This window comes from Lissotriton helveticus, chromosome 1_1, assembly GCF_964261635.1.
Source record: "Lissotriton helveticus chromosome 1_1, aLisHel1.1, whole genome shotgun sequence".
Classification (NCBI taxonomy): domain Eukaryota; kingdom Metazoa; phylum Chordata; class Amphibia; order Caudata; family Salamandridae; genus Lissotriton; species Lissotriton helveticus.
The window spans coordinates 292646220-292659358 of NC_136057.1; the positions used below are offsets into that span (position 1 = coordinate 292646220).

The 13139-nt window shown below is 39.8% G+C and overlaps 1 protein-coding gene across 2 annotated transcripts in view; it reads left to right on the forward strand.

Moving 5' to 3' along the window:
• The window catches only part of LOC144797636 (aldo-keto reductase family 1 member B1-like), a 375986-nt gene that overhangs the window by 184919 nt on the left and 177928 nt on the right, over nt 1-13139 (forward strand). For both annotated transcript variants that reach the window (XM_078668370.1, XM_078668448.1), the window contains exon 7: nt 10113-10194. In XM_078668370.1, coding sequence (XP_078524496.1) covers nt 10113-10194 — 82 coding nt within the window. The remainder of the gene's footprint in view (nt 1-10112; nt 10195-13139) is intronic.

Consider the following 13139-nt stretch of genomic DNA (forward strand, 5'->3'; position numbering starts at 1 on the left):
AAACCTTAGGAGGCAGTGCGCACAAAGGTGCACCATGCGGCTCAGGCCATAACAGACCCAGCACTGCAAGGATGCAGCTGGTGGCAGGTCAGTGCGCCTTGTGTACAAGTGGGGATCAGCCAAAGAAAGAATAACAAGAAGAGGGAGCCCAACACTCCACAACGGATATGTGGCAACAAAGATGGCACAGACTCGCAGGGGATCAAAGGTTATAGAAATGTTGTGAATCTTAAGAGGAGCGCTGTTAGAGCGTCTGCTCGCCCAGAACTGAGCAATCCAGGGTGAAAGGAGATTGAAGAACACTGGGAAGAAGGTTGCCCTTAAGATACACACGGTGTATACACTTGTGCAACAGCCCTACGACTGACAACCACAGGATACCACAAAGATACCACAAAGATACAACATGGATTTAAAAGTAAAACTCACAAATTCAATATACACATATACGTACAATATATAGCAAACAGCTAAAGAAAACTAAGTATTGATTCTTGTGCCAAGAAGTTTACCATGCAGAAGGAATTCCAGGCATAAGGGAAGATTGAAAGGGGATTGAGGTAAAAGGAATATAATGCAATCTGAAAGAAATCGAGGGGCTTCAGGTCAAGGGAAAAATCAGCAAACAAAGAGAGCAAGACAACAGTCCCCCGCGCTGGACGCCTCACTGTATTTAGTGGTAAGCCTACGCAATAGAAATGAGCAGAACTCCACTACCCAAACAGCACTAAAAAAAGCAAGGACAGTAGAATAAAAAAAAGAGTGGTACAAAATAAGAGACTTTTTAATAGCAAAAAAGTACAATCAAAGTAAGCCCTACAAACAGCAGCCTACTTCTAGAACCGTAGACAGAATGTAAAGCTGGTGTAGGAAGTGAAAGTGTCCGCAGTTTGAGTGGTGGAGGTCAAGAGGAGATAGCTGCTGATCTAACCTCTATCAGAAATATTGATGGAAGTAAGATCACAAGCAGCAAGACCGCTCATGAATATGAGTCAAAAGAAACAACAAAAACACATGAAATAGCACTTAAATTGGATGATCTAGAAAAACATGCAGAAAAATGGGAAGGCAGGTTGGGCACTGACCCGGATAATTCTTTCCAGTCCCTAGAGCTGGGGCAGACAGTACTATGCTCAGCTGGGCTCCAGGCCCAACATTATAAAAGTGTTTCCCCTGTACTACTCTCCGGCAAACATTCTACACTGGGGGGGGGGGAGCAGGGAACTAGGTGTCCACATTGTGATTCTTCACAGGCTGATCTAGACCATATGTTTTCAACCTGCCCCCGATTAGACACATTAAAAATCTCAATTACGACATTTTTTTAGTCCACTTTGGGCCTTAGGATTAAGTTAACCTCACCTTTAATTCTTTTTGGGGTTGATAATACCCAGGGACATACCATGTCTCTCCGCTTTCTGTTTCTTACCATGGCAGTTCTACGAATCTGTGTTGCCTCAGCTTGGCTAGATCAAGCCATCCCTACATTTAATCTATGGTTGGCATGGCTCCTCTCTGTATTTAACCTTGAGAAGGGAATTTACTAAAGAAAAGGCAAGAAAGGGAAATCTCTTGGCAGACGTATATGGGCACCCTCATCCAGCTGGAGGAATCCCAGGCCCGAAATAGGCCCTAGGCTGCAGTTAGAGAATGGCACTTATATATCTTCTAGACTTATTTCTGTAGCTTAGTTAGTTATTTATTTAATTATCTGAAACAAAACATCTATTTCTATATAATCTGTAACTTTTGGGTTATCTTCTTTTTCTTTTTCTCTTTTCTTCTTTCCAAATGTCTTTAAATGAAATGCTGTATGTAAAAAATTGTATTATGATTCGTCAAATATAATTGCAATGAATTGTTAATTGCTGTGCTGTTTATAAAACTGAAAACTCAATAAAACAACACATGAAATACAAGAAATGCTTTAAAGCAAGGACTGTATCCCCATCACAAATATCCCCAATAAGGTAATGGACCAAAAAGTTAAATCAAGAGTCATATCTCCCAGCCGACAAGTATAATCCAACACAAGAAGACATGAAAAAGAAAGCCAAACAAAAGACAAAGTAGAGGCAGAACCAGCAGTCTCAAAAAGGAAAAGAAGACTAAGAAAAGCCCTAAGAAAGGAAAAATTACTGAACAAAATAATATATGGCAATTATTCTTTCAACACAGGAATCAAATGGCATTGGAAGTTGAGAATCAAAATACGGTGGATGTAGAACTTAAAAAACAACAAGTAGGCAGGCAGGCAATCAAAACCACAGTAAACATCACAAAATCAGAATCCAGTTCAGTAGCAAAAACCAAGGACTGATTGTCTTTAGCTCTCAACAGCAGACTATCAGCAGGACGATATCAATAATTATTAAAAAATAGGAAAACATGCAGTTTGACAGATTACAGCAAAGTCCGGAAGAGAATGATTTGTCCAGAGCATCTGAACCTATGGATAAACAAAAGTGCTTAGTGTATAAGGAAAGTCTAATAACCGAGTCAAGCCAGAGGTTCATATCAGTGCCACATGAAAGAAAGTGCAATGATAGCTCAAGAGCGGGAAGATAATCAGCAACCGGAGGAGTGTATTTGACAACAATATTTTAACTTTTTTATGGAATTATCGAGAGAGGCAGCAAACAAAAGGGGGATGCCAAGCGAATATCCTCCTAATAATTCCAAACTACACGTCGAGAGGACCATTTGATGTCTTGAATAGAGGCACTATATTAAAACTAAGAAAATAAGGGATGTTGCCTACATCAAGTCTTCTGCTTTAATATGGTTTGAATTTAGACCCCATCCACTTAGCAATAACAGAGAGGCAACAATGACAAATTGGGCCTCAACAGAGATTGAAGATCAAATACTGACATAGCAGTAAACATTCAAGGCATGGGGGATAGAGCTACAAAAGATTGCCCCCTCCCCCGCCTATAGGACTACTGCTTCTGGCAAAAGAAAGAGGGAGATCAGTCCTAAGGGGAGCAGCAAATGTAGGATTCAACCAGATAACCTTGGAAAACTTGACGTTTGCAACCAAAGCTCCTCAGGGTTTGCAACTGCAAGAATACCACAATAATGGCCCTGTGGAAAATCAGGAAAGACCATGGCTGCAAAACAAGCAAGCTATAATGCAGCCCTGACATGCCCCTAAATAACGTAAATATCTGCTCCTGGAATACACGTGGGCTAGAAAACGTGCTACAAAGAAATTATGTCATGGTATTCCTTCAGAACCACAATATAATTGTGAGACAGGAAACATGGTGTCTAACATTAACATATATCACAGGTTATATAAATCATCATGAATCGGCGATTAAGTCATCGAAATTTGGTCACCCAAAGGAGGTCTCTCCATATTCTGCTCGACAAAATTTAAATAGCAATTAGAAAAATTGGAAACCGGGTTAAAATGTATTTTAGCATTCAGGATCGATAGCCAGAAGGCAAGCATTGCACCAAGGGCAATAATATTAATGAGTGTTTATATCCACCCCAGAAAAGAGACAAAAGGAGAGCACATGAAAATCCTTCTCGAAATAATAAAAACAATATAGAGGCAACACAAACAAGTTTATCTTCACCGGAATTCAACTCAGATTTGTGTACGAAACCAAAGACTGTTCGTCATAGTACGAATACATACAGAACCCAGTTGGAAAAACTAGGGTTAAGGCATCTGAACGGGAACACAAAAGATGAATCACCAGCAACAATCACCTTTTTAAGTAGAAGTAAAAGTTCAAATATAGATCACACATTAGTAGGGTATTTTGGAAAGTTATAGGTGCATCAATTTCAAATAACTCCCCGTACGGAAATCGACCATTTTCCCCAACTTATCCAAATAACTCATAAGTCTGATTTGATACCATTTACTAAAGAATTAACTTCGGACCCTCAAGCATACAATTTAAACAGCCTGAAATGGAGAGGCTCGGGGACAGAGTCACTGATGACTTGAGGTCTACCTACTCGCAGGTCGCATATATAGCAAACTAAACCCACAGGAAAATATGCAACTAGAAGAGTAGCAGCAAAAGGCCTGGGAGTCTTTAAAGAACCCTTTACTGGAAAAATGTCAAGCAAAAAATCAGTCACTTAAGCACAATTTAGAAGAAAACATCTTGGGAGCCATGGAACTCAACCTTGGTACTGCAGTGAACTACGCAAACAAAAAATGCAAATATTGCAAGAAATCCAGAAAATTACAAAGCAGCTAAAACAAGTGATACAACCAGATTAAAAAAGATTACAAAAATGAAGAACTATATATAAGAAAAGCTGTTGGAAAACAAAAACAAGATATGTTGGCTTGTGGAATGATCTTTTGATGTGAAGTAAACAACCCAACAGCAAAAGATGTTGCCAGTTGATAAATAGATTGTCAATCAGGAAGACCAGACAACAAAATGCAGGGATCAATGCAGCCTCTTGGAAAGCTCATGTCCAAGGAATATATGCAGCTCAGAATTAGAAATTAAAAGGAGAACAGGCTCATCCTTAGCAACTCAGATAGACGATGTGGACTTCTAAAATTCTAAAGTGAACACTATGCACTGCAACACAAACATCTCAATAGTAGTGGATATAGAACAATTGACAAAAATGATAAATAAACTAAAGCCAGGAGGCACTGCTGGCCTGAATGGAATCCCCAACGCACTATTGAAAGGAGATGGGACACTATTTTGCACCTTTTAATGAGCTGTATCGCACAAATTGAATTCCGGATACATGGAAAGGCAAGATCTTTCAAATTATTTTTGAAAGTGGAAATCCTTCATTACCAACAAACTATAGGCCTATAGCCATAAATGACCTAGAGGCTCTACACTTCATGTCTACTTGAGCACCTTAATTCATGGACAGAAGATAACAAGCTAATATCACGGTTACAAACAGGGTTTAGGGCTGGGATGAGGATGTTAACGAACCTAACAGAATTAACACTCGTAGCAGAAAATGCAAAAAACAAGAAGACCCTGCACTTTGCTTGCTTTCTAGACCTCAAGTCTGCATTTGACTGGGTGCCTCGAGGGTGCTTATGGCAAAAATTTACCATATGGGGTATCACTAGCAGCCTATTGAGGGCAATCATAGAGTTACACACAGGAACTTGAGCTCAGGTCAAAATTGGAGATGGCAGCCGAGCAACAAATAAAATCGATACAAGCAACAGATTAGAACAGGGTGGGTCCTAGCCCCAACTCTGTTTAATTTATATCTTGCTGACCTTGCAGAAGCACTTCCAAAGGATAAATGCCACCTGCCATCCCTGGCCCATGAGGAAATAGGTTGTCTTCAGCATGCAGATTACATTTCCTTCTAAGCCAATAGGATACAACGCAGTATGAAGGTCCTAAAAATATACATGGACAAACAATGGCAAGAACTAAACTCGGCTGGTAGATTCCAAATATAAATTACATTCCTGGTTTATGGCAGGAAAAAAATTGAGGTAGCAGAAACATATAAATACCTAGGATTCAATATGGAAAACCAAATGAATTGTAAACAGCATTAAGCAGCTGTGTCGGCAAACGCCCAATCGTTAACCTATGGTTTTAAGCTTCTAAAAAAGAAAGTGAGCTGCCAGTCATTCGGCCATCTGCTCTCCGTCATGAGTACTCAGTTAATGTCAATGGTAACGTATGGCAAGGAAATGATGAGGAGTCACAAAGCTCTTACCTAAATAAAATCCAAACAAGAGTGTATACATCTGTGTTCAACATCTCAAAATCAGCCCACCTGGCCCAAGTTTGCTTAGAGTTTAGTCTGATTTATCAAACATTTCAAAGTAAAAATGCATTTATTAAATTACGCTGGAGGCTGAGTGCATCTGAAAGAGGCTGTATCAATAACCTGCGCAGACAGAAAATTGAGGGAGAAAAACAGATCAACAAAAAAGGTTCCTCTGAACTCTATTTAAATCAGATAATTGAGGAATTAAGCGAACAAGAAGCTTGGAGTGCGCGCATAGAGAAAGCAACATTTTATCAAGCAATTAAAGCTAGAACCAAAAATCTGTCCCGTATAATAGACAAGAACACCTTCACATGAAGACGACATGCCTGGACAGTGATCAATTCATATAAAAATGGAAGCCTCAGGAATACCTTTCAGCTCACTTTTCATCGTATACAAAACAGCAGTTTATGCAATTCCGTTTTGGCATGTGGTAAATCAAAGAACTCATCCCGAACTGGAATATCAGTTCCAAAACCAAGAATGTTGAGGGTGTAAATATAAGCAAGAATCCTTAACACACATCCACAGTGTGCCCAAAGTTAAAAGCAGAAAGAAAAAAACTATTAATTGCGAAATTTATACATTTGAAAATCCACACCTGCAGGCAAGTGGTGGTTACCTGGTGAGGAGATTTTTCAATCCCCCTAGTCTGCAGGGGAGTAAGTTATTTCATACTGAAACTAAAAGAAATAGACCAAATAAAGGACTAACAACACAAAACGTACACAAGGGAAAACTCATTTTGGCATGGGTATCATACAATGAACAAGTGCCTACAGCAAGGTCAAATTTAAAGTTCATTGATTGCACAAAGCACTTGCACTTTACTAAGTAGAAACGCCAAGATCACAGCCCATACACTATCAGAGACAACTATGAATTCTGAAGGACCAAAATAGCCCGACGTTACCCCCAAACTAAAATGTCGATTGTCAAAGAACTTTATAGTTAATAATCAAAAGAGAATGAACCACGTATCTTAAAAAAGCCAGGGTCTATAAGTGTTGTACAAAGGCCCTCATACACTCTAACCTGTGGGCAGCGGTATAGCTTGGTTCTCTGCTTGAGAAGGTTAGGTGATTGGTTTTATCATTGGGTCCTTTTCCGTTCTCCAGGCAGTCAACCTTCCTCCACCTGGAGGGAGACCATATGGCTCATTGACAGTCGTGATTTCGATAGCTATAGCGGAAAAAAGTGATAAATTAAAAATACCGCATAACCTGTACTCTTGTTTTATTTGTCAGGATGGTGTAAGATTAAAAACAGCCTGTGGTGCTCTGGTGGATGTGTGAATTGTCCACTGCACCTATATAATGATGATTTCAGTGGTCAACATGTTTCAGTCCATGGGTGTCTCTAAAGATCGGGGGCCTTTCATCAGGACCTTAGTCATAGCGATAACGTGATAGATCGATTTGACACGTTGGGTAAGTTAATGTCAAGATACGTGGTTCATTCTCTTTTGATTATAAACTATTAAGCATGGATGCAGAATGAATCATTGCTTCTTCCTCCCTTCTGTTGATTTTTTGAGGCAAAGAACTTTATAGTCACACATTAAGAAGAAATTAACATGACCCAATGCTTCTACATGTTATAATTCAGCCAACAATTAATTGTGTTAGTTTGACGTATTCATACCAATAAGTGCGAACTAAGAACTTTGAAGGAGTATAGAAGCCACTCGACATCTTCTATCCAAAAATCCCGATAGCAAATGAACTTAACTTGAAATTTGTAAAGACATCGTTTGATAATATTTTGTCTCAGGAGAGACAAGTCTGTCATATTATGTATTTTAATAGGAGTTTATTTGGATTATTTCTATTTTTCTATTTTCTATATACATTTCTGTGAAATGAGTGTTTAAAAGGTTTTATGAATGCATATTACTGTAATGGTTTTAAAAGACTAAACACTAGAACAAAATAAACTTGAATTTAAACTATTATTTTATTGTACTCAGACACCTGGGTAAGAGTTACAATTGGTAATGGTTTTAGCATATCAAAGAGTATTTTTACTAATAGAGGATTGAAACAAAGGAGTATACTTGCCATTCTATTATTCAGCCTCTATATAGCTATAAGTTCATCATTAAAAAAAAGCTAGATCATATCCACCAGCGATGAAAACTCACTACTTTCAAGTCCTGCAGTATGCAGGACTTTCAAGTTATATCAGATTACAGGGAGCTTTAAAAGAATTGCATAGCTACACGTGTGTCAACTAACTAGTACTAAAATAGGTCAAATCAAAGGTCACACATTTCTGAAACTATAGCAACAAAATCGTGGCTTTCTGCTTCATATATCTTGAGATATGCTCCAGACTATAATTACCCTGGCAAAACAAGACATAACTAATGCTACAATACAGTTTGCTACAGTAACGTATAGTTTATGCACAATTTGCTCAAAGTTACAAAGTCGTTCAGCTTGTGTGATATAAAAGCAACAAGGGCTAAATTGTTGCTGTCTGCTTATGGCAGGGTCCAAGCTGAGGAGGCATGATGTGCAAAATAACGATGGATTGGAATATGGCCAGTGTGACTACCAGTGGCTGAGATTAATGCAAGCATTCCAAATATCACGTTTTTGTATATGTTGTTATCTCTGATCTATGTTCATCAAGGACTTCTGGGATGCTTTGCGACGATATTTGACATAATAGAGTGCATTGCTTTCTGAAACATGTGTAATCTGTCACAGAACACCTTCAGAGAACGATTACCCGACTGGGATTTGGGCTAATTTGTCAAGACCTAGCATGTAAAGCAAACTTTCTGAAATACCGCCACCTTCTGAATAAGCAAAGCAGGGTACATTGAAGGGAGTCATTAAGTTAATACTGGAAAATAGGTGCTTAACCAAGAACCTCCAGTCCATGTACTTTTCAAGCACACTTCATGATCTAGAAACAAAGTAAATTTTGAAAATACTGTTTCCCAATCAGCATTCAAGTCAGCAAATAAAACATACACACTGTTCAGTTGATAGAACTTGCAAAAACTACATTATGGAATCCTACAATACCATGACCACTCAGTGCTCCCAAACAGAATCAATACATTGAGATTACAAATTACCAGCATGTTTTTTTAGGTTTTCCGATAAAAGAATTTAAATGACAAAAAACGAAAGGTCTTGACTTGCCCTGCCTTATAAATAGAAGCCTCAGTGTCCTTTAACAGAATTCTAATGTAATGTGCATATTAATGTGGATGGGGAGACGATAGGGGCACAATTATGCAGGTGTCAGTCAGGGCTGTCTTCTTATCCTCCTCTACTTGACAAAGGAATGTTCAACAGAAAAGGGAAATATGAGGGTTGGCCAGTCCAAGAAAGAAAGGAACAGGCACATAATTGGTCTTGTGACCGAAGAAAAGGTTTTAGATCATGGGCTGCGCAACACAGTGGGACAAAAATCACCTGTGAATGAAATGGTGCACAAATAAAAGTGAGGTCAACCCAATCTTTTCCTCAATTCATTCGTTCTGCAAGAAGGGTTATGAGATTTAGGTATTATCAATGGATGAACGACTTACAGTCTTTAACCGAGATTATATAGTGCTAAGAACTGGTCAATTCTCCATACTCAAGGTGCTGTCTACAATATCATGTTAATCAGACTTTAAACTTGGAAACTTCAGAGATTCTGGCACAGCAAGCTCTCACTATGTTAGATGTGAGATCTGCATTGAAGTGTTACAGTGAGATCCCTAATTATGTCAGATGATCAACACAGGGAAAACAAGCAATTGATCTTTAAGTGGATCGAGGGATGCATCCACCTGTGTTAAAGTGAACATAGTGCTTCTAGTGCATTCTAGAGCCCATTCCGTAAGTATTGAGGCCACTGTTGCAGATCCTTTTCAGGACACCCGTCTTACTGAGATTTGCAAGACTGCCACATGAATGAATTTGCATGTGTTTTGTTCCCAATGTTGCTCGGATTTGGACACAAGAGTGGATGCTCAAATGAGTCTCATGTTCCTCACGATTCCTTCCAATGTCTCCTCCCAGAATGATTATTTCTGTAAAATCTATTCAGAATTAATAAATCGAGGGAACATTCTTTGCTGAAGAATTAAAACTGACTGACGTGTAATGATAGTTCTCCAGCTAGGAATCCTCAAGAAATTCATAAACTTAAAAAAACGGAAAAAAAATAGAAGTAGAATAGAAGCCGGGGACTAAAGCATCCTTTTATGACATGCCATGCTGCAGTTTTTTTATTTTATTTTAAATTTTCGGCATCACAATTTAAATGCATTTTGAAAAAGTGGAAGACATAATAACTTATTACTTTAAAGAAAAACATGTCACTGCTCCTTCTCCTACTACCTCTACTAGGGCCAAGCCTGAAGATCCAGTCCTCCTGGTTGACCCTAGGATCAAGAAGATTGCAGCAAAGTACAAGAAAACATCTGCTCAGGTACATGGTGAAAGGGACATTCATTTAGACTAATGGCTCTAAAAGGTCGAATCTACATTTCTCAAACTGCACCATATTTCTATTTGTAACCTTTCTTGTAATTCTTTCTTACTTTTCCCCTTCAAGTTTGTTTTTGTTCTGCCAACATATATAGTTCTATCACTGATCCTGAAGATGTGTTTGGATGAATATATAGACATTTAGAGGGATGACTCATCTAGGGGCATATTTATCGTTCCCTTGCACTGCCAGAGCGTTGCTTTTTGTGAAGCTCCAGCAACGCAAATGACAAAATCTATGAGATCACACAAAGCAACTTTGTGTTGCTTTGAATGGCCTCATAGATATGGAGCAAGGCAGTGCAAATCGCTGCATTGCCTTATTCTGCATTTGGGAGAACTTCAGTGGGCATTGCCGTGGGTATTCCCATGCAACACCCATGGATTTTGATGCTTTCCTAGATTTACAAGACCATGTAAACCTGGGGAATCGTGAAAACCTTACGCCTCCTGAGGTGAGGGCAGCTGCAGCCCGTGCAGGTAAGAGCAGTGGGGGCGGGGGGGAGATTTCAGAATACGACCGCTACGGAAAATTAAATAAATAATTAATTTTCCCTCGTGGTCGTGTGTCGAAATCTCCCCCACCAGGCCCCACCGATTTTACCTGCATTGGAACGCGGCTGGGTGCGGCATAACGAGGAGAAATTACTTGTTTATTCCTCTTTTCATACTGCAGCACACATAGACAGTGGTGTGGCTTTAGAGGAGGTGCTTGAGGTGTTACACTTGCCAAATATATGTACTTTCTGGTAAATAGTTAGGAACAGGTGATTGCAATCGGGTATGGTGTAGTGTCGGATATGCACATACAAACAGGCAAAAATGCACAGACTCTCTCCCTCTCTGTGCTTTGAAAGTCTTCAAAATATTTTTTTATTTTACAAAATATTATGTTTTCTCTCACTTAGTACCCTAGAAAACCGCATCTCTCTCCCTTTACACTGCCTTTTAAGCCCCCCATGCACCCTGCTTGTTGTATAATGTATTTAACATTATGTGCCAGCGTCATTGCTGGAAACTCTGAATCTCAAATCCCAATCTTACTGACCAAGCTATGCACCTGCACATAGGAAGAGGAAAACGCCTCTCAGGATTGTTTTTGTGCAGAAAGTTGCCCCTTCCTGCACAAAAACAATCCTGCCGACAACACAGGCACTCTTGCACCATGATGTAAAGATGTCAATGCTGGCGCTAGGCTGCTGAAACGTTGCCAGTACTGGGAGCAAACACAGGAAATACGGTGCATTCCTGCCTGTTCTCTTTGATGTAGGGTCACCTTGCTGGGCTGCCCTACGTCAAATCCCCATAAATGAGGTCCATAGTCATTTGCAACAGTCTACTACACAGTAAACACTATAAGTCATCTAATTTTGCATTTCCAGCTTCACAAGCAGCATTCTGGACATTGGACCACTCCTTGACCACTGCACACTTTTTGAGGTGCACCTTGAATATTTTCAAACTCTTAATTATTTTACTTTTCATTTAATTAGCCATGATCCTAAGTAAAGCTCTTCCTTCACCTCCATGTGCACCAGGACCCTGTGGGTCTTTAATCTTCCTGTATGGACACCACAAGTCTGTGAGACTTGAATTAGCCATCGGATCCCTGCTGCCAAATACCCCAGACTCTGACTGACCTTTCGATAGTTCTAGCAGATGAGCATGATACCTTGAATATTCCCATAAGCAGTAGATCAGTACTGTAAGAATGGGGTCTGCAGCCTTTCTACAACAGTCTCAAAGACTTCTACCCCTGATCTATTTAATGTGCCTTCGCAGTTAAGGAACAATTCTTCATCTAAGTTGGTTCCAGGGCCTGCTTTGAAACATTCTTCTTTGTCTGCTAGGAAGCACAGAATGCGTTAGGAAAGAAAGGAAATAAAACAGGATAAGCAGGAAATAGGTTTTCATTGCCTGTCCCAGACACTATTGCATTTCAGTACTGAACAACCAACATATCCATCTGTGTTTTTCCTGGTACCACTATTGATTCCCTAAATTTTTCAGATTCAGATGAGTTTACTGTGTGAGATTTGTTTTGGGATTTCTTTATAGATAACAACTTGGTACTCAAATGGGTGTGTTATGACAATTTGCGCTCATTTTACTTCCGGTAGCATGAGATCATATCTAGGGGTGGGCGAATTTGCATAATCGCGTTAAGCAACTCTTCGCGAAAATGGCAAAAATCTTCACAAACATGCGGAAATATCGCGAACACGCAGAAGTTCTTTTCCCGCCTGTTCGCGATATTTTCTGCGTGATCGCGTTGGAAATGTCTCTCCAACTTGCCCATGCGGACGCCTATGGGCGCGGCAATCTTGTTTTCCCTTGTCCCGCCCTCTCACGATTCCTATTTCCTGTTCTGGGTTGCGCAATGCATGCTCGCACCCATTCGCGATACGTATTTCCTGTTCAGGAACGCTTATACGTGTTCGCGCCACTTTTTGCGTGCTCGGGGGAAAATCTTGCACAAACTTGCCTACCCGGTCGCAATGGGAGCGGCTATCTTGTTTTTCACTCTATTGCTATGGTTCTGGGGTCTGCTTTTGAATCCTCCCTCTATCTTTTCAATCCTTTGTTTCTAGAAACTTTTTTTTGATCTTTTTTATTTATTATCTCTCAGACTATTTTCTTGCATCTATATTTTTGGTTTTTTGTCTATTTGTTGTGTGTTTTTAACTACTAATTCACTTTTTTCTATTGCCTGCTCTTTTCATTTCTTTTACTTACTTTTCTAATTTTTTTACCTTTTCTTTCCTGCCCCACCTACCCCACCTACCCCAGAACCATGTAGAAAGGGCAAAGGGCTCGACGCCAGAGCCGCTACCGCCTTCCTTGCGGAAGTCGGCATCCACAAGGGGTGCAGGCACAGGCCTTATT